At 43.0% G+C, this 23517-nt stretch overlaps 1 protein-coding gene across 1 annotated transcript in view; it reads right to left on the reverse strand.

Moving 5' to 3' along the window:
- Nucleotides 1–23517, reverse strand: part of cfap299 (cilia and flagella associated protein 299) — a gene marked incomplete at its 5' end in the record, with an annotated part of 81099 nt that overhangs the window by 10251 nt on the left and 47331 nt on the right. Inside the window, one exon of the mRNA XM_080532836.1 lies at nucleotides 3063–3205. Coding sequence (XP_080388962.1) covers nucleotides 3063–3205 — 143 coding nt within the window. The remainder of the gene's footprint in view (nucleotides 1–3062; nucleotides 3206–23517) is intronic.

Raw genomic sequence — 23517 nt, forward strand, 5'->3', positions numbered from 1 at the left:
AAGAAAACAAAAACCATTTCCACCAATAAACGCCTGTGTTCCCATTCGACACACTTGAGCATTTTGTCTGCCAAAAGCAAAATATTTACAAACCACATTGTATTTCAGCTTTGTATAGTATTTACAATGATGTATTTATGATATTTACAAGATGAAAACAAGTTTCCAAAGAATTCCGCGATGATGAATTAAATGGTGACAACACAACTTTGTTGAGGTTGTCTGCAGCACATGTATCTCATTGTGACAGCGTGTAATGCATAATCTGTAATGACAGGCATCTCGCATTTGTGTTTAGCTTGTCCATTGATGCAGAGAAACACAAGTAAAACTAAACAGGACTGAAATGGCAAGACTAAAACGCACTTTGGTGATTTAATATAGGCCGACTGTGTTTCATGTCTTGAAATTGTTTACCGAAACGTATAAATCCTATAGCCGATCCAAAAAAACCTCACTGGTTATTCAGCAACAAACTAGTCTCGACCTTCCGTACCAGCTAATGCTAAATGTCTGGAAATAATGGACCCAGCTTTAGAGAATTTCCTGCTAACTATCTACAGACAGGCACTTCTATCAACAAATCAGAAGCTTGGACAGGTGTGGCTCAGAATGAAGGTGGAAATTGCGCTCTCTATACATCTACATACATGTCTATACTGTAACTAGTGCAGACAGCTAACATCTGCAAGTCTCTAAAAGTTAGCAAATTATTTTTGTGTCCGGGGAGATGTTGACGATAAGGCACAACGAGACCCGCGTAGTGAAAGACTAGAACTCACCTCAAACCATGGAAACAATGGATGACACCATGGAAACAATGGATGACACCATGGGACAATGGATGACACCATGGAAACAATGGAAACAATGTATGACACCATAGGACAATGGATGAGACCATGGAAACAATGGATGACACCATAGGACAATGGATGACACCATGGAAACAATGGATGACACGATGGGACAATGGATGACACCATGGGACAATAGATGACACCATGGAAACAATGGATGACACCATGGGACAACGGATGACACCATGGAAACAATGGATGACACCATAGGACAATGGATGACACCATGGAAACAATGGATGACACCATGGAAACAATGTATGACACCATAGGACAATGGATGACACCATAGGACAATGGATGACACCATGGGACAGTGGATGACACCATGGAAACAATGGATGACACCATGGAAACAATGGATGACACGATGGGACAATGGATGACACCATGGGACAATGGATGACACCATGGAAACAATGGATGACACCATGGAAACAATGGATGACACCGTGGGACAATGTTAAAAATTCAATGAGCTGAACAATTTTGGAATAGTCACTTTTGTTGTTTATGTATTATTATTATTATGAGTTTTCTTCGTCTCAGTTTTGAAAGCGCATCTAGAGACTGATGCTGAAAATGAGTGCAAGCTCAAGCATACATTCATTATTCTTAAAATCAAAAACATTAAAATTCACGGATCTGGTCCACCTTCTAACAGCACAAATAATGTATAAAGCAAATAACAACCTACTCCCTGGGAATATTCAAAAATAGTTTTTTGATAGAGATGGGAGTTATAATTTGAGGGGGGAGTTACATTTAAAACATCTTTGTGTACGTACAACGTTAAAACGTTTTTGTATTTCTATATGTGGAGTGAAGCTGTGGAACGGATTGAGTGTGGAGCTAAAGCGGTGTCCAAGCATGACCCAGTTCAAAAAGCGGTATAAAAACATGGTTTTCACCAGGAACGAGGAGGAAGAAGGGCTTTGACAGTCACCAGGTGTTTTCACGGATTATTTGTTTATTTACATTATTTGTTTTCTATTGTTGGTAAATATGTAAATACGTAAATACATTTGATTTAAATTTTTAAATATTATATATATATATACGTGTATATATATACGTATATATATATATATATATTTGTATAACTATTTTCTTTTTGATTTTGTCTTTGCTAAAAAAAAAAATACACATGTTCGAAATAAAGCTTTCATATCATATCATGACGGGGCAATGCATCTGACTGTTGATAATTGCGTATGTCAGTTTAAATTGTATCAATGTTTTAATTTCATCCCTATTCAAATAAATGATCAAGTTGAAAGCTTACAGGCTGTCCAATTGTTAATGTCATGTCTAACAAGTGTACATCCGCAGAGAACAAACACATCAGTGTGTCAAGATTTGTCCCTCCACCAGCCTCCTCTGACCCACACACTCATGCACGCACGCACGCTCGCACGCATGCACTCACACACACACACACACACACACACACACACACACACACACACACTCACAACACACACACACACACACACACACACACACACACACACACACACACACACACACTCCTCCCCAGGTGTGTTTGTCCTCATGGGATTTCTAGCACATATCTGAAATGTAGGGGATATGTTACTGTGCAAGAACATGTGGAATGTAGGAATGGCTTTGGTTCCAATAATTCTCTGCCAGCACTCTACTCTATGTAAACAGCTCTCATTATAGCGAGATTAACAAGATTGCAATATAATCTGTTTAACTGAAGGACAGATATTAGAATGTTTTTCATAGCATGATAGTCATCATAATAATAGCATAATATGACATTTCCCCAATCAATGTAATACGATTTTCAAGACATTCAATTAACACAACAGAAAAAGCTCTTCAATGTCTCTTCATGATCCTTCCAAACTCAACCTGAAGGTGTCTGGCTTGTCCTGGTGGGAGCAGCCCTCCAGTGGTCTTATTTAGGGTGCTCAAGAGTGTATCTATTTCACATCTGTGTAGACGGGAGATTTGGTGCCCTAACGGTATGTTCAAGCCACGACGACTAATGTTGCACTTTAACCACACAGGCTTTCTTTAGCACAGCCCTGTCCAAGCCTATTGGGCACTCACGTCAATGTGGATCTTTAATCCCCAAGAAAAGATTTCCTCACCCTTCAAAACTTGTAAAATCCTGCTTTACTCAAGGCCTCTCCAACCAACATGGACATGTTACATTAAAAGTAGGCTCACCTTAAATCCGTTGGTCTTGGCAGGAGCCTCTTCTTTCCGTTGAAGTATGGTTCGAATTCTTCAGTTTTGAGTCTGTGGGAGTAGTCTATATAGCCAGATATTTCCTGTCCGCGAGCATTTCGGTCCCTTATGAAAATAATAGACTGTAAAAAGAGAGAGAAAAGAGGAGGAAATACTGTGTAAATAATCATGACCACGCTGAGGAAAAATGACCAGAGGGGCGATATCAATCATTAATAATGGAGAGATAGAGGGGGATCTGTTACACATACTCCTACTTGAAGAGCCAATGGCACATGTTACTCTATGAATCAAGAGCAAATCAAAATGACTCCAACTTGTGTCGTCCTGATAGCTCGGGTGTACTGAGGTGGTGTGTCCAGACGGGTGTTGAGACACAGCTTGTGAATTAACCTTTCAGTTCTCAGTTCTGGCCAAGGACAAACAGACAATCGGCCTAGTATGGTAGAATGTTGCTGTATAAAGGAAGTGTTCGCACAAAAGATGGAGAGGCTGAATCCTATCTTGAAATACACACACGACACAATGATACATTTCAGCAAAACTGTAGTTTTGTAGCTCTAGACGCGCAAATGTTGGAAGCTCAGAATGACGATAAATGTAGAAAAATGACATGCTGGCGTTAGCCTATCCAACCGGTTCTAAACTGAGCGAGACTAATCTTGTCTGGGTCAAGTGAAGATGGGGTTTGTTTGATGTCTCAAACAATGAATCTTCGTTGAAAGGAAAATAAATCATTCAAAAACATGCTGCTGCCACCATCAGTTCCTTGAGGTCTGAAGGGACAATGTAAACTCAAACCACTTCATCACATCTGTGTTGAACCTAAACAAGGCTGAATAAAAGATGGCGAATGGATTTGTCAAAGGATTCAGACAAAGAAAATGAAAGGCTAGCAGTTGCGTACGTACCCTCAGGTGACAGAGGAACTTGAAATGATCTTTTCATGTCAATTTGATTGTATAGATAACCTCCCCTTTGACACCCCCCCCCCCCCCCCACCCAACTCTAAACAGAATACACACTCAAGTGTGAAGAGGTTGTTTTGTCTGGTTTCCAAAAGATCAAAGGCCCCCGGTGGTAAACAAAACATGTTAGAGAAGAGAAGCTGTTGTGTCTGCTTTATCTGTTTACTCTCAGGTGTGAATTCCACTAGTACAGTACAGTGAGATGATCCAGGTGGAATACCACAGCTGGTGATATCACATTTTGTATTACTGTCAGGACCGGGACCCATCTGTGGATCCCCTTACAATAGGAGTGAGATAACTAGCGCTCCAGAGCTCAAAGGAAGAGAGGAGCTCCTCTTTATATCCTTTAAACAGATGCTATCGGGTTCACAGCTGGCCGGGGGCCCGAGCCAGCTACCCTATCTGGTGGCTTCTGTGCTCCCGCCTCCAACCTTGAAAAGACATCATCAGGTGGAGGAGAGAGAGTCACTGTGGGAGGAGAGGGAATCGCACAGATCGCCTTTCTATTCACGCAGTCAGACTCTGCTGCCCACAGCTATTTGCTACTGAGGACCAAACGCTAACGTTCAGTCTTTGCACACGTACTGTAGGCTAACTGAGGGGAAGATGGCGGGAGTCTGTCCCATATGGTCAAGAGCAGGTTTCCTCGGGTAAACAAAGGACTTGCTTCCGTCACCTGCCAGCAGCGTCTGAGAAACAGGTGCTCTGACCTCACAGGGCGGTTGAGCGGGAAGCCCAGCTTTGTGGCTCACGTCACTCTGGTTTCTGCCTGAGAAGCAGACTGATACCCAAGCCAAAGGTAAAGGCAGGCAGGTCATTGTGACGCTCAATATTCAGGGGCCTTTTATTTGTAACTATTTTATGCGTACATTCACACCGTTGTAATTTCAGATGGCTGGAAAAGTAATGTGACCATAAAGATGAAGTTTACACAAACCCGCAAAAGTACACTCCGTACACTCCGATTTGTTTGACTCCTTGCTCCTGACAATTTTAAAGCAAAACAAAACATCTCAAATCCTCGTACCCCACCCATGACATTCCTATTTAGACTTGAAACACTGTTGACAATCATAATCAATGAGGTCTGTGAAAACCACGGAGGGATCCCTGCCCCTTCACCAGGACCAAAACCCACACAGATGTGAACTACTATACAAACCATTGGCTAATCTTTCCAAAGCCCTGTGGCATAGAGATAGGGATTTACAAATTAAGGCCAAACAGGAGCTGACAGCAGAGTGACACGTACTGTGCAGCTCCTTTGTGTTTTGACAATGTCCTACAGGTGCCGACACAATGGAGGGCCACCTGACATCCTGTGGCGTGAGTACTGCGTGTGTGTGTGTGTATGTGTGTGTGTGAGACTGACAGAAAGAGAAGCTGCCCAGCAGTGCGAACAAACAGCATCCCCAGTTCCTGTCCTCCCCAGTGTGTGTCTGGAGGTGAGCAGACACTCTCTCACGGCCACCATCCATCCCCCCTTACACTCTCTCACGGCCACCATCTATCCCCTCTTACACTCTCTCTCGGCCACCATCCATCCCCTCTTACACTCTCTCTCGGCCACCATCCATCCCTTCTTACAGGACAGAGAAGCCGGGAGCAGAGCACAGCCCACTGCTCCGAGGAAATGACTGAATGGCTTTTATCGCATGGCTGCCCTGGCCAGCGCACAAGGTGGTTTCTCCTGCAGGGTTTTCCATTGCGTCTGAAGGGGTGTGTGTGTGAGATTGGGGGGGGACTGTGCGTCAAGGTGGTGGGGCAGGGAGGCAGGCGGGCAATGGCACCCTCTCGGTGGATAACACTTTCACAGGAACTGTGGGGCCTCCCTGTGCCCCCCCCCCCCCCCCCCCCCCCACCCCCACCCCTCCCCCTCCACCTCTCTTCATCCCGGGAACAATCCTGCACTGTCAGGGAGCCGTGCAGGTGTCTCAGGGTGTCAGCTGCCCCTCTGTTTATTATTGGTGGGCCGCGCTTTAGGAGGAATCCCGGGCCATCACTAACAACTGTGTAAATTTGTTGGGGTAATGAAAACATGGCCTGTACGACAGGAATGTTTGAGGTCGGAGTCCTTTTTTTTGGCAGGCTTTGCCCTTGTCCCTCTTTAGGTATTCCTTGAAGGGGGGAGGGGGGAGGGGGGGAGGGAGGAAGGGATAGAGGGAGGGGAGAAGGAGGAGCAGAAGGGGGTTGCTTATTTGACTTGGAAGTGACTTCACACAGCGGGGGCTTGTGTAATAGATGCAGTGGTGGAAACCAGATGTGCTGAGGTGTGCTCGCTTCTGTGGGGATCTACCCGAATTACACTTCCTGGAGGATATGTGATCCAGGGCTCACTTACTGAGATGTCTGTGGTGGTGGACACCCAATCAGGTCATCCTAGTGGTCCACTGTTCATGTAGGCTACATCGACCAGCACAACAAGGTTGTCTGCTGAACCTAATAATACCACAAGAGCAAAACAATGTTTCGGACATTGAGGTGGATGACAAATGTGTTTGAATAAGGTCTTATTTCATGAGGTGACACACATGCACTCATACAGACCCATGCACGCCACAGGCTCACACACACACACACACACACACACACACACACACACACACACACGCACACACATGCACACAAACACCTGGTCAGACCCACTTCTTGCAACATGTTTCAGGAGGATGTATGTCAGATAAGAGTCAGAGATCAAGGCTGCTGAGATGTTTGTGCTGTGAGTCATAGTGATCTGTGTGAGCGACTGTAACATAAACTCCCATGACTGCCCTCTGGGTGGACTGTGGACTAGTACCCACCCTTACAAACTACGCCCTCACACACAGACTGGACCTCTGGGTGGACCGTGGACTAGTAGCCACCCTTACAAACTACGCCCTCACACACAGACTGGAACCAGCTCCTCATTGGAGCAGATTTTGTCCGTAGCTTTTTATGTTTGATTTCATCTTCATTTACTATTGGAATCTGTGAAATAGCATATAGCAGATACATTGAGCGAATGTGGGAATCTGTCTTTCAATAAAAAAAGGCATAATTGTATGTATTACAAGTGGGACCATGTATTGAGGCCATGCGTATGCATTTGTTTGGGAAATTGTAAATTAGAAAGTCTAAAGCTCTGCCACAAGTTTAAATTGGAATGTTTTAACTTTGATCTTGAAATTTGGGATCTCAAATCTAAGATTTTCTTAATCATAGTTGTATAAATGTAAGCCTGTCATATAATATTTCACATGTGGCAGTGATGTCTTTTTAAATACGTTAGGATGTGTGGCATCATGTCATGTTATTACAGTCCCTCAAACAAAGATTAGCAACATTTCAGTTTTTTCTCCAGAAAACTAGATTTATATGTCAGTGTCTAGAGTTTTGCTTATCATAATGGTCTTAACAGGCTTGATTTTATGTGCACATGTATGCAATAAGAATGAAAATAATCAAAAGACGCTGTTTCCTTTCGCTTATAATTATAGGGTGGGTCACTAGACAGATGTCTTGGCATAAGAAACAAAAATGCACAACTTAACCATACCAAAAGACTGCTTGTGCTTCTCGGTGGTTAAACTTTATATCTGTATTCTCTTTAAGCATTTCAGAGCATAGTGTGTTGGACGGTCACTTAGCTAAAAATAGAAGAGAACACATTCACTGAATGAGCAGGCTTTGCGCATAGGAGAGCTGCAACCAAACACTCAGTTCAAATAACGTAGAGGAATCTTTGTTCAGCTCTTTTTAAACATGAAAATAACAATTTTGAGCAATGTCATGACAAACTACCTTGAGGAATGCGTCAGTCAAACTACAGAGATGTTAAGGGTTTGAATGTTGTTTGCAATGCGGTTTAGGAAAGCAGATTTGGGCATTTGTTTACCCCATGTGCTCTCCATCTGCATTCATAAACAGTATGCTCGGGTGTTTGTGCAGGAAGCGAAATAAATAAATCCCAAGGGCAGGTGTCCTCTGATTCTGCTCTCCAAACACCCAATGGTAAGACAGCTACACCCTGAGGTTAGCCCCTGAGGGCAGAACAACTGTGGCCATATACCAAAGGGGAAGCGGCTTGGTCAGTCAGGCAGGCAGGCAGGCGAGTCAGGCAGCTCGGCCCCAGAGGTTGCCTTGGCCCCTGCCTTTTCGCAGAACTCGCCAGTAAAGCCTCCGCCACAAAATAAGTGGCTTGAACCCACATACTTCAAATTACAGGGCACTCCGAATCAGAAAATGCTATCCTGCAACTCAAATGGTGTTTTAAAAATTCTATTAAAACCTCCTTAGTTTCGTCCTACATATAGGCTTGTCTAGTTCTCTCTGATTGCTTCCCTGACAGAAAATGATTTACGTTTACGCTTTTGTTTTAGGGGGTTCGTAGAGCTGACGAATGCTGCTTCACAATAACACCCAATCGCTTGACTTAAACTACGACATGCAAACATTGTGGGATGATACGGAACGCAACAGGGCAATTTAGTTGATCTGGATATTGTCCATGTCATATGGTCCTGCTTGGAAGAGAACAGGGACCTGCCCAAGAAAAGCCTCCAGTTTGAAGGGGAAAAGTAACAGATCCTAAAGCCACAGCATGCTGTTTGTGGAGCCAGAGCAGTTCCCAGCTGCTCCATATGGCAGTGATGTGAGGGAGTGATCTCCAGGACCTGCTGTTATTAAAATGAACACTTTGGACATCTTACAGCATGTTATATTACCTGTTATAAGCTGTTTATAACCTGTTATATAACAGGTTCTTTTTATATCCTCCGAGCACAGGCCCCGTGCAATAAGCAGAGTGCTGGAGACAGAAGCGGCAAGGGTTCCTCTGGGATGCTAGTGCATCAGGACCATCTGCTGTGTGTAACTCTGCCTGCAAAGAGGAGAGTGAGGAGGCTGAGTGAGCAGCCCTGCAAAGGCCTGGGCTTGGTTTACTGTTGCCACTAGAACTTGACTGTCTCCCTCTGACCAGCTCTGGCGGTTTGGGTGACATTCATTATCTCTGAAATGGGAGCGTGTTCTGAAAGAAGTGGCCTTCAGTTACCAGAGTGCTCCTGCCATCAGAGGATTTAAGACATTTCAAAACGCTTCTGCCCCACAATCAACAAGACCCACTCCGATGTCAGCTTGCTTTGCACGCTTGCTTTTCTAGGTACTTGGCAGGTGGTGCCTTCTGTAGAGCTGCAGTTGATAAGGATAAGTAGGCCTACTCATTGTGGAGAATGAGCTGTCACTCTGACAGGTGGCATCACTTACTGTACGGGGCCTAGTGGAGAACACTCTAGAAGTAAAGGGGGCTAGAGTTCCTGCTCCCCAGAAGAATAAAAAAACCTTTCCCTAAATTAGACACAAGCCTGAATTCTAAGAGGAATTACGGGTTGGGAATAGAAGTCGAGTTCGGCACATGTGGTAGAAACACAAATCAGCCAAAAACCGTCTCAGCTACAGATTTTCAGACACCAAAGTGACCAACGAAGGCATATCCTTTCCTCCCCCTCAGCTCCGACAATCATTTTCCACATTCCTCTGGCTTTCAAATTACTGGTGGGAAACAACATTTAAGTTTAGCACAAAATATATGCGGCACGGTGCAACAGAGGGAGTTGTGCATTTGTGAATCTGCAAACAACCTCTCCAAAGAATGTAAAACTTGGATTATGGTCTCATTAATTTCACTAGACACTTTTAACTGTGTAGTCATATCTCATGGCCAATTTAAAGACAGCATCATGTTTTTTTATATTTCAAAAGCAACACAGAGGGCCAGATTCAATCAGTCTTACATTATAGAAGAATTCTTTTACTGTGTAATGTGCTCCATGAAAATGCACCCATTCATTCAAATAATTTGGTTTGCCCTAATAAACATGATCAAATTATTTGTGACTGAAAACAGGTTCTCTTATGATAAACAAACAGTCCTATGTTGTTGCAATGTGGCTTTGTTCGAAGCCTACTATAGCTCACGACTGAAGAACAAATCAACACAATTAACGCTAGTTGTTATTTCTACCATCAGATATTACAGCCTATTTTGTATAAAACAGATCTTCAGGCATATAGGCAATAACTCAATAAATATAATAACACCTCTCAAAGTGAACAACCATGTCCAACCATTCCTACCCACTTTCCCTTTCTCTTTTTAGTGTCAGAAGCCTGAAGCATATCCAAAGGTGCTGTGGCCACAGAAGTGAAATGCTACACACCCTTTTACGAGAAGGCCTTGAAAAAGTGCCTGCAAGATTCCAAATTTCTTGTGTTAACCAGAAGCCATTTTGCAAACCAATGAAGAATGTTCAGTACTGTGGGCTACTCTGGAAAACAATATTGTTTTGGAAAGTTTTCCTTTATTAAAGGAGACCACCACCTACAAAAGCATGCAGCACACAAAGGCTGTGGTTGACCACCACTGACCCGATAAATACAAAAGGTGAAATCCCAACATACCTTCTGTGTTAGGTGAAAGGCTCAATAGGTTTCTAGACATTTCTCTTCAAAGGTGTACATTTAGGCCTATATACAATACAGTTAGGTATAGTGATATGATATATATTTGGACTCTGACAGAATTTGTGTTATTTTAGCTGTTTACCAAGACAGGTTACAGTTATATAAAGAATATGGGCTTAAAGTGCAGACTCTCAGCTTTAATTGTGAAATGTGAATGTGAGGGTATTCACATCCAAGGGTTTAGGAATTACAGCTCTTTAATATGTAGCCCCCTTATTTTTCTTGGACAGGTGTGGGCTATTCCTTTGTTATTTCTGTATCAATAAAGCAGGTAACAGGTCTGAGTTGAAGTTGAAGTGAAGAGTCTGAAGTGTGGCATTTGCATTTGGAAGCTGTTGCTGTGAACGCACAACATGTGTTCAAAAGAGCTCTCAATAAAAGTGAAACAGGTCATTCTTAGGCTGCAAAAACAAAAACAGTCCAGTCAGGCCAAATCAACTGTTTGGTACAATCTGAGAAAAAAAGAACGCACTGGTGAGCTCAAGACCACAAAAAGGCCACAGTGGTTGATGATCGCAGACAACAGTGACAACATTAGGAGTGGCCAAATCAACAGTTTGGTACAATCGGAGAAAAAAAGAACACACTGGTGAGCTCGACACCACAAAAAGACAGTGGTGGATGATCGCAGGATCCTTTACATGATAAAGATAAACTCCTTCACAACATCCAGCCAAGTGAAGAACAGTCTCCAGGAGGTAGGCATATCATTATCTAAGTCTACCATAAAGAGAAGACTTCACAAGTGCAAATACAGAGGGTTCACCACAAGGTGCAAACCATTCTTAAGCCTCAAGAATAGAAAGATCAGATTAGTCTTTGCCAAAAAACATATTAAAAACGTTTTAATAAAAAGCCAGCCCAGTTCTGGAAAAGAATACCTTTGACAGATGAAACTAAGATCAACCTGTACCAGAATCATGGGAAGAAAAAAGTATGGAGAAGGCTTGGAACGGTTAATGAATCGAAGCATATCATCTGTATCATCATCTGTAAAACACGGCGAAGGTAGTATGATGGCATGGGCATGCATGGCTTCCAATGGCACTAGTGTAATATGACAGAAGACAGAAGCATCCGGATGAATTCTGAAGTGTTTATGGATATAATGTCTATTCAGATTCAGCCAAATTCAGCAAAGTTGATTGGATGGCGCTTCACAGTACAGATGGACAATGATCCAAAACATACTGCGTAAAGCAATCCAGGAGTTTTTTAAGGCAAAGAAGTGGAATATTCTGCAATGGCCGAGTCAATCACCTGCGTCATCTAGCATGCATTTCACTTGCTGAAGATAAACCTAAGGCAGAAAGACCAACGAACAAACAGGAACTGAAGACAGCTGCAGTAAAAGCCTGGCAAAACATCACAAAGGAGGAAACCCAGCATTTGGTGATGTCCATGGGTTCCAGACTTCAGGCAGACATTGCCTGCAAAAGATTTTCAACAAAATATTAAAAATCTAAATTGTATTTATGATTATGTTAATTTGTCCAATTATATTGAGCCCCTGGAAATAGGGGACTGTGTATAAAAATGGTTGCAATTCCGAAACATTTCATACAATATTTGTTCAACCGCTTGAATTAAAGCTGAAAGGCTGCACTTCAATTGCATCTCGATTATTTCATTTCAAATCCTTTGTGGTGGCATACAGAGCCAGAATTATGGACATTTTGTCACTGTCCTCACTGACCTAACTGTATACACTCACTGAACACTTTATTAGGAACACTGTACTAATACTGTGAGTATAAAGGGGGAACCACTTGAGTTTGTGGAAGATGTCACCTACCTGGGCAGCCTCATCAGTAAGGACCGCACCTACCTGGGCAGCCTCATCAGTAAGGACAGCGCTTACTGGGAAAGGCTGGGAAAGGCTCAGGTTGCCTTCTTCTCACAACGCCTTTCCATCTGGAGGTCCAAACAATACAGCCTTAAAACTAAGATGCTCTTGTATAACAGCAATGTCAAGCCTGTTCTGCTGTATGGTTCAGAGCAGATGCCTCCGAAAAAAATCTCCAACCATAACCTGTACAAGAAAACAGGTAGCCGGAGCATCACCAAGGAAATCACACACAGACGTTTGAGATGGCTAGGACATGTGCTGAGAATGGAGCAGGATCGGATCACAAAAGTCACCTTAAGATGGACGCCACCAGGCAAAAGAAAACCTGGGAGGCCCAAAACCATCTGGCGCAGAACTGTGACACAAGAGCTGGAACAGATGAACCTGTCATGGGGACAGGCGCAGCATGCTGCCAAGGACCGAATTAAATGGAGAGAGCTCATTGAAGCCTTATGTCCAATAGGGGATGAAGAGGAATAAGTGGGCCTAAGTAATATTAATACTGGGTAGGGACTCCTCCTATTTACAGTGTAAATTCTTTGTGGTGTTGATTCCACTAGATGTTAGAAACATTCCTTTGAGATTCTGGTCCATGATGAGATTCTGGTCCAAGATTTTTCAGGTGCACTTTCAAGCTGTGAATCTTGTGTTCTACCACATCCCAAAGGTGTTCTATTGGATTCAGATCTGACTGGGAAGGCCACTGAAGAACGCTGAACTCATTGTCATGTTCATGAAACCAGTTTGAGATGACTTGCTTTGTGACATGATGCATTATCATGCTGGAAGTAGCGATTGAAAGATCGGTAAGTTGTGGTCATGAAGGGATGCACATGGTCAGCAACAATACTCAAATAGGCTGTGGCATTCAAGCGATGAGTGATTGGTATTAAACGGGTCCAAAGTATGCCAAAAAACCATTCCCCACACTGTTACACCACCTCCATCAGCTTGGACTGTTGACTGTGTTCCTAATAAAGTGTTCGGTGAGTGTATGTATGTATACAGTAAAGAGAGAGAGAGAGAGAGAGATAGAGAGAGAAAGAGAGAGAGAGAGAAAGATGTGTGTGTGTGTGTGTGTGTGTGTGTGTGTGTGTGTGTGTGTGGTGTGTGTGTGCGTGTGTGTGCATGTGTGCGCAACCTGTTAATTACACAGACAATATAATAATATAGCCCCTGTTACGATGATGGATTTGGGCCAGTGTCATATGAGATTACACATCTCACTTGCCATTTCTCAGTTGTCCGACTTCATATGACTGACCAGGGGAGGGAAGAAAGAGTCCTTTGTGGCAACAGATGCATTACTTATACCAAACATTTCTTTTGGTGCCAATTAATCAGATCTGACAGAGAGGGAGGGAGAGAGCGAGAGAGAGAGAGAGTGAGAAAGAGAGAGAGAGAGAGAGAGAGAGAGAGAGAGAGAGAGAGGGGGAGAGAGCGAGAGAGAGTGAGAGAGTGAGAAAGAGAGAGAGAGAGAGTGAGAAAGAGAGAGAGAGAGAGTGAGAAAGAGAGAGAGAGAGAGTGAGAAAGAGAGAGAGAGAGAGAAAGAGAGAGAGAGCCTCTTAAGCATACAGCAGATTAACAGAACTGCCTACACTCAGATCGTTGCTTGTGCAGGTGCACCTAACCGGTGGCAGCTTACGATTTGTAAAGCAGCTTTTATCAAGATGGGAGAGCCTGTGAATTTGTTCATGAGCTCAGGACATCAAAGTTGATTCCTTTTTCTAGCCTTTTAAGGGGGGACAGGTCGGAATATTGGATTATCTTCTTAGGGAAGGTATTACATTCAGGTAACCTTAGGGTTTGCTCTGCATGTCTGTGTGAAAAGAGGGAATACAAACAACATTACCATCTGAGGCAAAAATCCATCTCCATCTGCTGCAGCTGCCTCATCATTGACCAATTACTGGGTTTTAGATTGCTATCATGCTGCTAGCCACTCACCACTGTTCTTTAGTGACACACTCTTATTGACTCTTGTATGTCATCCTAGTTAGTGATAATTAGACCCCTTTGAATAATCGGTCTAACGAAAAGCACTTTAATACTTGTAATACTGGGTTATGAAAGGGTTGCTATACTTGCTATGCTATACAGAGGTTGATCGTCTTTAACATGACATTTCACAGGCTCCATTCCATCTCCATTGTTTTCAGGGATGCACACATCCTGAGTGGAGAAACCACACAACTGGAAATACAGACAATCATCTTGGTGGGTCCAACACTTGTCATTGTCACCTTGGAAACAAATCATTACCCTCTGGTTCAAATGATCATACAGTTACCCACAACCCAGCTGTACAGAAATAAAATTCCCCTCTGTTCTCAAGTGGTGTGCAAACGGCTGCCACAAACAACTATTTTCGAGTGCACTCCCTTCCTGTTATTTGAGACGGATGTTTTAACAGATTTTTTTGAGTCGAGGCAAATAAATGTTATTGGCCGGTAGTAATTGGAGCTCAAAGAAAGATATGGCAGTGGTGGCCCCCCTTTTTTATGGACTCTCTACCTTAAGGACCGCAGCTTGGGTTCAACACAGCTGGACGACACAGAGACACACATTCCTGTCATTATTGCCAACCACATGAAGAGGGGCCAGGCAGTTGTGCACATGCCTCAGTTCAGCCACTGAAGAGTAAGTAAGTAAAGTGATCATTTATTTTGATTGAGGCCAATTGAAAGCGAGCTGGACTGGAGGATGCTGGCTGGCACGAGTGCATGTGGGTCACTGACAGACTTTCCAAATAGGCCACTCTAGAGCCACTTCATTCAGTGAATAAATTGTTTTGAACATTGTGTAAAAGCACAATGGATTGCTGCCAATCATACTGTTAGTATCACTGTGTAGACTCAAATGCACAAACACGCCAAAAGGGAGTTTTATGTTTTATGAGATGAAGGTTGGTTGGCTATGGTTAAATAAGAAGATTTAGTTTTGCTTTTGACAAATCATTTGGCTACCATATCCCATCCATATCCAGATTATAGGCCAAAAGAGAAAAAACAGTTACAGACTTTTTAAAGCTGTAGGTCTAACTACATTGCTGATCATAACCGTTTACAATCTCTTTCACACAGGCAACTTGATTTAAGTGCTACCTTTTCAGCTTGGGCCCACGCAAACATTAATAAAGCAGTGAGGTTTGAAATAAGGACTGGTTGAGCTGGAGCATTGCAATTATCTAATTACACTGTGCCTTTCTGGCCTGGCTTGGGGAAGAAGAAAAAAATAAGAAGAAAACTTCAGCACTCCTGTAATTAGATGGACAGTTTCAAATGCGCTGCAGTAACATTCCTTAGTGTAAAACAGACTCATCCTGCCCCTGTCCCCCTCCTGCCACAGTGTAAATGAAAGCTCATCTACTGCCCTGTCAGCTTACAATTCAAATCACTTTGAGATCCACCGACAAGGAATGAAGCTCCAACAGCCATAGGTTTGGGGTTACGTCGTCTGTTCTATGCTGTAGACCTCCCGTTCTAACCAAGCCCAAGTATGATTAGCCCTGTTACTTTGCTGGACAGCACTATGGATCTTAGCATGTTTTCTTCCCCCCCCCCCATCTGTCTCAATTATGCCCATTCACAGACCGTGCCAGCCTTGCCAGGTGGTCTGACCCATTGAGGCAGGAGGTAGGAGCAGAGCCCAGCTTTAGGGCCCTCTCCACCCTGACTGTTTACAACGTGAGCCTCCAAGCGCTTCACACAGGGGTCTCGGAACAGTGGCCGCTTATTGTTCTGAGGGAAAGGCCCGGGAGTACAGAGTGAAGGGGACTGTATCAGTGAGGGGGGGGGGATCTAATATCTAAGCTGAGGATGAATTCCAGGCCACTTTGATCCGAGAGGAAGGCGGTGTTATGAAATACCATCGTAGGTGTCAGCCGAGCCCGCACAGGTGCACTCTTGCCTTCACCAAAGCAAAGGCGCTCCAAGCAGAGGACGCAAATGACGAGGCGAGGGCAAAAGAAGAAAAAAGGGAGTTGTCCTCTGAATTACCTCTGTGAAAACACACCAAAAGCCCTTGAGAAGCAATTATTTTCCTTCCTTCTTTTTCTTGGACAGCAGTTGGTTGTGCTTTTGTCAGGCAAAGTGAGACTAAGGGGTTTAGTGTCTTTCTCTAATTCCCACGTTTTTCACTGACTGTGAATGTCTGTGTTTGGATCCAACTACAGCATCGATGTTCACCAGTTGTCAACTGATTACCTCTTTGTGGTTGGGGTTGAATGAAAGCACTACGATTTAAAGTAAGAGCAGCACGCATACTGACATAGAGACTTTCATAGCCTTTCATTACTGACCATCAATTGCTTGTTGTTGTTTTTTTATCATTGACTTTTGATAGAAATCTACAGATCAGACAATTATGAAGAAAAAAACAAATCCAATGGTTGTAAATTATCTGTAAATGTAATCTACAGTACATAACGATGTTAACAACGCAATATAGTGTGACTATCCCGTTTCATTCTCTTATTCAACTGTTTCTGGATCAGGATGTTGAAAAGGACGCATTACTCCAAAACCATGACCAATAACATCAGGCTGTAAAAATTACCAAATCTCAAAGTCATTTCCTCAACATCTTGCAACTTCTTGTGATAGCGGAAGCTTGGCCTTATGTGTCTCATGCATTGGAGTGTTCAATATAGTTGGCCAAATATTATTTTGAAATGCAGTAGAGTAGACCATACTTAATAGACTGAGGAACCTATGCCCACTCTCTTAAAATAAAAGATTTTACCTTGAACCCAAAAGGGTTTTTTGGTTGGCCCTGTGGTAGAAGCCTTTGAGCTACCATGAGGGTTCCATGAGGGTTTTGTTCCATTACAAAAGAGTTACTCAAAGCATTCTTCCATAGGGACAGCCGAACACCCCTTTTTTTCCCGGTCACAATTGACCAAATTGTGAGGCTACAGTAGGTCCCTCCTTATCATTATGGTGTTTATTAAACAGCCTGACATTCAAAGAATGTTTTATTTACCGACCAGGCTTTTCATCTACCCTTCTGGGCCTCTGGGACACTTGTGGAAACGCTCCGCTTGTAGGCCTCAAGTACCCATTGGGGAATTCAATGTAATATGAAGATTAACACTAGTTCTACCATGGAGGCCCACAGGCGTGATGTGACAGTTTATAATAGAATAATTGCTGTTGTGAAACTCATGTCCCTCTCCTTCCCTAATTTTTCCTTAATGTTTTTATAGTGTTTTATAGTGTTGTTACAATTTCAAAATAACACATAGAACCAAAGCAAACCAAACACCTTTTTTTGATAGACAATATCTCACATCATGAGGCACTATTATCACCTTCTCCCAAAGCGCAAATGGTCCAGTAGCTTTACCCACATCATAATAAATTGAAACTGATAATACAACTTATGAATGGCTTACCCATTCCAATTATAATGGCTATTAGCAACATAGACAGACAGACAATAAGTGATTTGCATTACCAAAGCGTGATTACATGACGTGAATAAAAGCCTGTGCACTGGTCAGACTGGTCACCCGGCCTGCGAAGAACAGACACGTAGGCTACCCTTCATCACACCTGGGCATGTTGCAAAGAATCACACTCTACTACTAATACTATACCAGATCCAAGGAGATAACACGTGACATGTCTGTTGATGAACTGCATTCATTCATTTGTCTCCTACCCAATCAGCAGAGAAATGACGGCCCAGATCTGGCCCACATCTGTCTTCTACCCTTCATCCGGATGTGGCCCACATCTGTCTTCTACCCTTCATCCGGATGTGGCCCACATCTGTCTTCTACCCTTCATCCGGATGTGGCCCACATCTGTCTTCTACCTTTCATACGGATGTGGCCCACATCTGTCTTCTACCCTTCATCCGGATGTGGCCCACATCTGTCTTCTACCTTTCATACGGATGTGGCCCACATCTGTCTTCTACCCTTCATATGGATGTGGCCCACATCTGTCTTCTACCCTTCATATGGATGTGGCCCACATCTGTCTTCTACCCTTCATATGGATGTGGCCCACATCTGTCTTCTACCCTTCATCTGGATGTGGCCCACATCTGTCTTCTACCCTTCATATGGATGTGGCCCACATCTGTCTTCTACCCTTCATATGGATCTGGCCCACATCTGTCTTCTACCCTTCATATGGATGTGGCCCACATCTGTCTTCTACCCTTCATCCGGATGTGGCCCACATCTGTCTTCTACCCTTCATCCGGATGTGGCCCACATCTGTCTTCTACCCTTCATCCGGATGTGGCCCACATCTGTCTTCTACCCTTCATCCGGATGTGGCCCACATCTGTCTTCTACCCTTCATACGGATGTGGCCCACATCTGTCTTCTACCCTTCATCCGGATGTGGCCCACATCTGTCTTCTACCTTTCATACGGATGTGGCCCACATCTGTCTTCTACCCTTCATATGGATGTGGCCCACATCTGTCTTCTACCCTTCATATGGATGAGGCCCACATCTGTCTTCTACCCTTCATATGGATGTGGCCCACATCTGTCTTCTACCCTTCATCTGGATGTGGCCCACATCTGTCTTCTACCCTTCATATGGATGTGGCCCACATCTGTCTTCTACCCTTCATATGGATCTGGCCCACATCTGTCTTCTACCCTTCATATGGATGTGGCCCACATCTGTCTTCTACCCTTCATCTGGATGTGGCCCACATCTGTCTTCTACCCTTCATCTGGATGTGGCCCACATCTGTCTTCTACCCTTCATATGGATGTGGCCCACATCTGTCTTCTACCCTTCATCTGGATGTGGCCCAGGTACGACTTGTTGCCCGGACCAGAAGTGTGCCGACCCTGGCCGCGATTTCTGAGCAATAATAAGTGGTAATTGGGCCACATCCACATGTTGACTAAAATGTAGCATTCTCAATGTGAGGATTCAGCATAGGTATGGCGACCAGAGCCGGTCCACTTCTGGCCAAGGGAACACAATTGTACAGTTGTACACAGTTGTACAGAGTTGCCACATCAACATGCTGGCCCAGGCCTGGCTTTTGTGTGGCAAAGGAGTGGCTTAGTTTTGGAAACCAGACCTGGGGGGTATTCCTAGAAGGGCGATTGAATCAAATCCTGGCTAGTTTTTCTAATTCGCGATAATTTCAGCTCGAGTTCCGTGCCTTGAATGTGGCTCAAATAATTTGCTGCTTGGTTGCTATGCAACCAATCCTTCAGAACAAATCTGTTCTTCCGAACGGGGACACTGGTGGATCAAGACCCCCGTTTATAACACATATATAACAATATAATAGATATAAAGAGCTTACCTCTATCAATAATGTTCATCGATGTCGCAAACGATTCATTAGATCCTCTGCTACGCGACCGCATTGATTTTTTTTCTCGGCCGGTAAATACACTGCGAGTCACACGCTCTTGTTTACAGATACGTCACATAGCAAAACCGAGCATGCTTGGTTTCAACCCCCGAATTTCCATATCATTGGTCCTCGAAAGTCATTTTTCCCGCCTCTGCTCGATTCGATTGGCTCTAACGCTTCAAATGAGGTGTCAATCATGACATTCTGAACAATGGTTCCGGGAGAAATTTGACTGCGTAATCTGACCTGGTGTGAAAAAGAGGCGGGTGCGCAATACGCGCCAAGCACGCAGGAGGGCCCTGCTGGTTAGAAACAGAGTGTAAAGAGTTGGAGTTGGATGCAATTAATACCTATAGTGATATGTCAATGAAATATAATCAATTTTACAGTCTTGATACATGAGAAAGTCTGATACACTGATGGTGACAAAATGTCTCCAAATGGCACAATTTGGTTTTCCGCCTAAACATACCTGTACTAAAACAGGTACAAAGTTGCACTGGTTCACATTACTAGAATCTACTTTGGCACAAGTACTCATCAGACCCTGGAGTACTGATTCCTAGATGATTTGGGCTTATTCAGTCAGGTTTCCAAGCTGATATTCACTCTAAAAGCTGTTTTTTCTTTAGGCGGAGAGTGAATTTGAGATTGTTCACAATGTTCTAGCTCTATTTACTCTGACACAGTAACATATATTTTTATTCTGACACTTCTAAAGTCACCCCACATGTGTTAGCTATCATTTGATACCAAGATCATTATGAAGGCCCTTGTGATTGTGGAGATATTCTATATTCACTGTGGGCATGTCATTTCGGGCAGAAAACCTGTAAAAAAAATTCTCAGAGGCGGAACTAAATCCCAAACGACAGTTCCGTTAAGTGTCTGTTAGGAAATATTAGTAGTTAGATAGATAGATAGATAGATAGATAGATAGATAGATAGATAGATAGATAGATAAATAATTTGATTGTGTGATAGATAGATAGATAAATAAAAAGATGTAAACAAATAAATAGTTATGTGTATCAACATCGACAACGTCACAATGGTGGGGCAGGGGTTAAGGCAGCCAGCTAGAAGTCCGAAGGTTACCGGTTCGATACTTAATTTAATTTCATGTTTATTTTTTTTACATTTAACCGAAGCCTTCATGCAAATCGATTTACAATTTATACATCTGTCTAAGTAAGTGAATCATCTATCCATCAGTAATCATAAGAAAAAAAGAATCTATGCAAAATCCAGGGTCCAGTTAGAAGAACATCATTTACTAGTCAGAAAGGTTTCAAACACCATTGTAATCGTGTCAGTTCTTGTAAAGTAGCCTGCACCATCATTTTATACATACATTTTTAGATTAGATTCAATTTTATTGTTATAGAGTACAAGCATCAGACAACGAAATGCAGTAGCAGAAAAGGGATTTGAACCCCCATCTTAAAATGATGATTTGATATTATGGCAGCGTATGCCATCGTAATTATTTGACCGTGAATAGCCTGCTGCTGATATCACCACAGTAGTGAATATTCATTTATTAAATATGAACATAAAACAATAAGTAGGGGCTAGTATGACCTACGCATTTAATCGGTCAGCAATTTCTTGGCAAACCTTTTCCCTCACCTTGTTAATTGCGGCAGTATTGCACTATTTTACATCTTATTTTTTATCTTCATAAAGATCAATAAGTAGGACCACTGCGCCGTCACTTTCCATTGTAGTATCTTCTGGGCTCCTTCTTCCTGCGAGCATGCGCCCATATCGAGAATTTCCAATTCGGGTTTGTGTGAACATTGATGAAAACAAGCCTGATTCTCATTCCAGTAATCACTTGAGGCCTGAATCCCAATCAGGAGTTGCCTGAACGAGGCTTTCCTTTTAATCGTGAATATACTAATCCAACGTACGTGGAATACCACCCTGGCCCACTTCTGAATCATAATTCCAAGTGGTGACTGGGCCACATCCACATACCGGCCAAGATGTGGCCTTTTCACAGGGATGGTTAAGCTTAGGTACGGCCACCACAGCCGGTACACTTTTGCCCCAGAGAACAGAGTTGTACTTGGGCCACATCAACATTCTGGCCCAGGCTTGTCCTGTTTGTGGCCAAGGCCTGGCTTAGTAATGACAACCAGACCTGGCCCACTTCTGGACCATCATTCTAGTGATTATTATTAGGCCACATCCACATGCAAGATGTGGCCTTTTCAACACGTTCACCACACAAAATACAGAGACTCAGGCAAAATCCAGGCTGTGCTGAGTATTTATTTAACTTAAAGGCAAATGAAAAATGTTAACAAAATCTATTCTAGTCAAGTACTAAGAACATAGGACATAGGACTTGCAAACATGTGTAATTACTAGAGTTACTAGCAGTTAGCTCCCACAGCAATCTAAACAAATGCATAAGAAGTCAAGCCTTTGGCCTCCTGCCAAAGAACTCTGAGTCAAATGACACTGAGCTTACATAGACATACTGCCTTAATGAGAGGAGAGGCATCAGGTGTGTTGCGTCTTAATTGGCCAAACCTGAGTCTATTTGGATGTTTCCTATACATTGAGAATGTGTCATGTGTTTGGGGAGCTTTTTCAATGTTAGTGGAAGATGATGTATTACCAGTTTGTATTTGTATCCAATTTGTTCACAGATTGTGTAAGAATAAGTATAGATGTTGTTGTATCAGTCCAGTAATTGTAAACGTCTGTCTGGGACACAGATGGTCTGCCTGATGAAATCTAGACTTGGATTGGCTCAGACCTTATCAGTCAATCTCTTACTTTACTGTGCACACTGACAGACTCATAAAAATCAAATGAGATGAGTTTATATTTCTTCAGATGGTCTGTATGTTTCTCATCTCATGTGTATTTTTTTGGGTTAATATTTTTATTGAGTTTCACAGAGACATGTCCACAACAGGTGTACAACAGCTGTTATGCAGTACATTGTCCATAAACAAATCTCATGTGGTTTTGATGAATCTGTCAGTGTTCCATAGTCGAAATCTGACATGAGTATATTTCCCAAATGGTCTGTGTGTTTAAAAAAAAAAAACTGTTGGCTCAGTTGGGTAGGGATGTGACTTGGGATTGTGTATGAGACAAATTCACAGGTCACCCAAACCACCAGTTTATCAATTTCAAGATAACCGTTGAATATATGATTAATTTTCACATTGGTTAGGACTAAATATAGGTTAGGACTAAGTCTACATACACCAAGTCTCCATACGACAAGTCTACATACACCAAGTCTCCATACGCCAAGTCTACATACACCAAGTCGGCATACGCCAAGTCTACATACGCCAAGTCTCCATACGCCAAGTCTCCATACGCCAAGTCTACATACACCTGTATGTAGAGTTGGCGTATGTAGAGTTGGCGTATGTAGACTTGTCGTATGTAGACTTGGCGTATGCCGACTTGGTGTATGTAGACTTGGCGTATGCCGACTTGGTGTATGTAGACTTGGCGTATGTAGACTTGTCGTATATAGACTTCTCCATACGGCAAGTCAATAAGCAAACTGCCAGTTCTCACCCAGTACTGGTCCTCCACATTCAGACCCACACTGGCCTAGTAGCAATCTGAACTTATTACAGCGATGCACTACATACAGTACCACAGCTGGTCAATAAGCAAAGTTCCAACTGTCACCCAGGACTGACCCCCAACATTTAGACCAAAGATGTCTCAGTATCGACAGGAATGTGTCACTGTTCCTCATAACAGTTGGTGACTAACAGGC

The sequence above is a fragment of the Nansenia antarctica genome, assembly GCF_963989245.1.
Source record: "Nansenia antarctica genome assembly, chromosome: 5".
NCBI lineage: Eukaryota > Metazoa > Chordata > Actinopteri > Argentiniformes > Microstomatidae > Nansenia > Nansenia antarctica.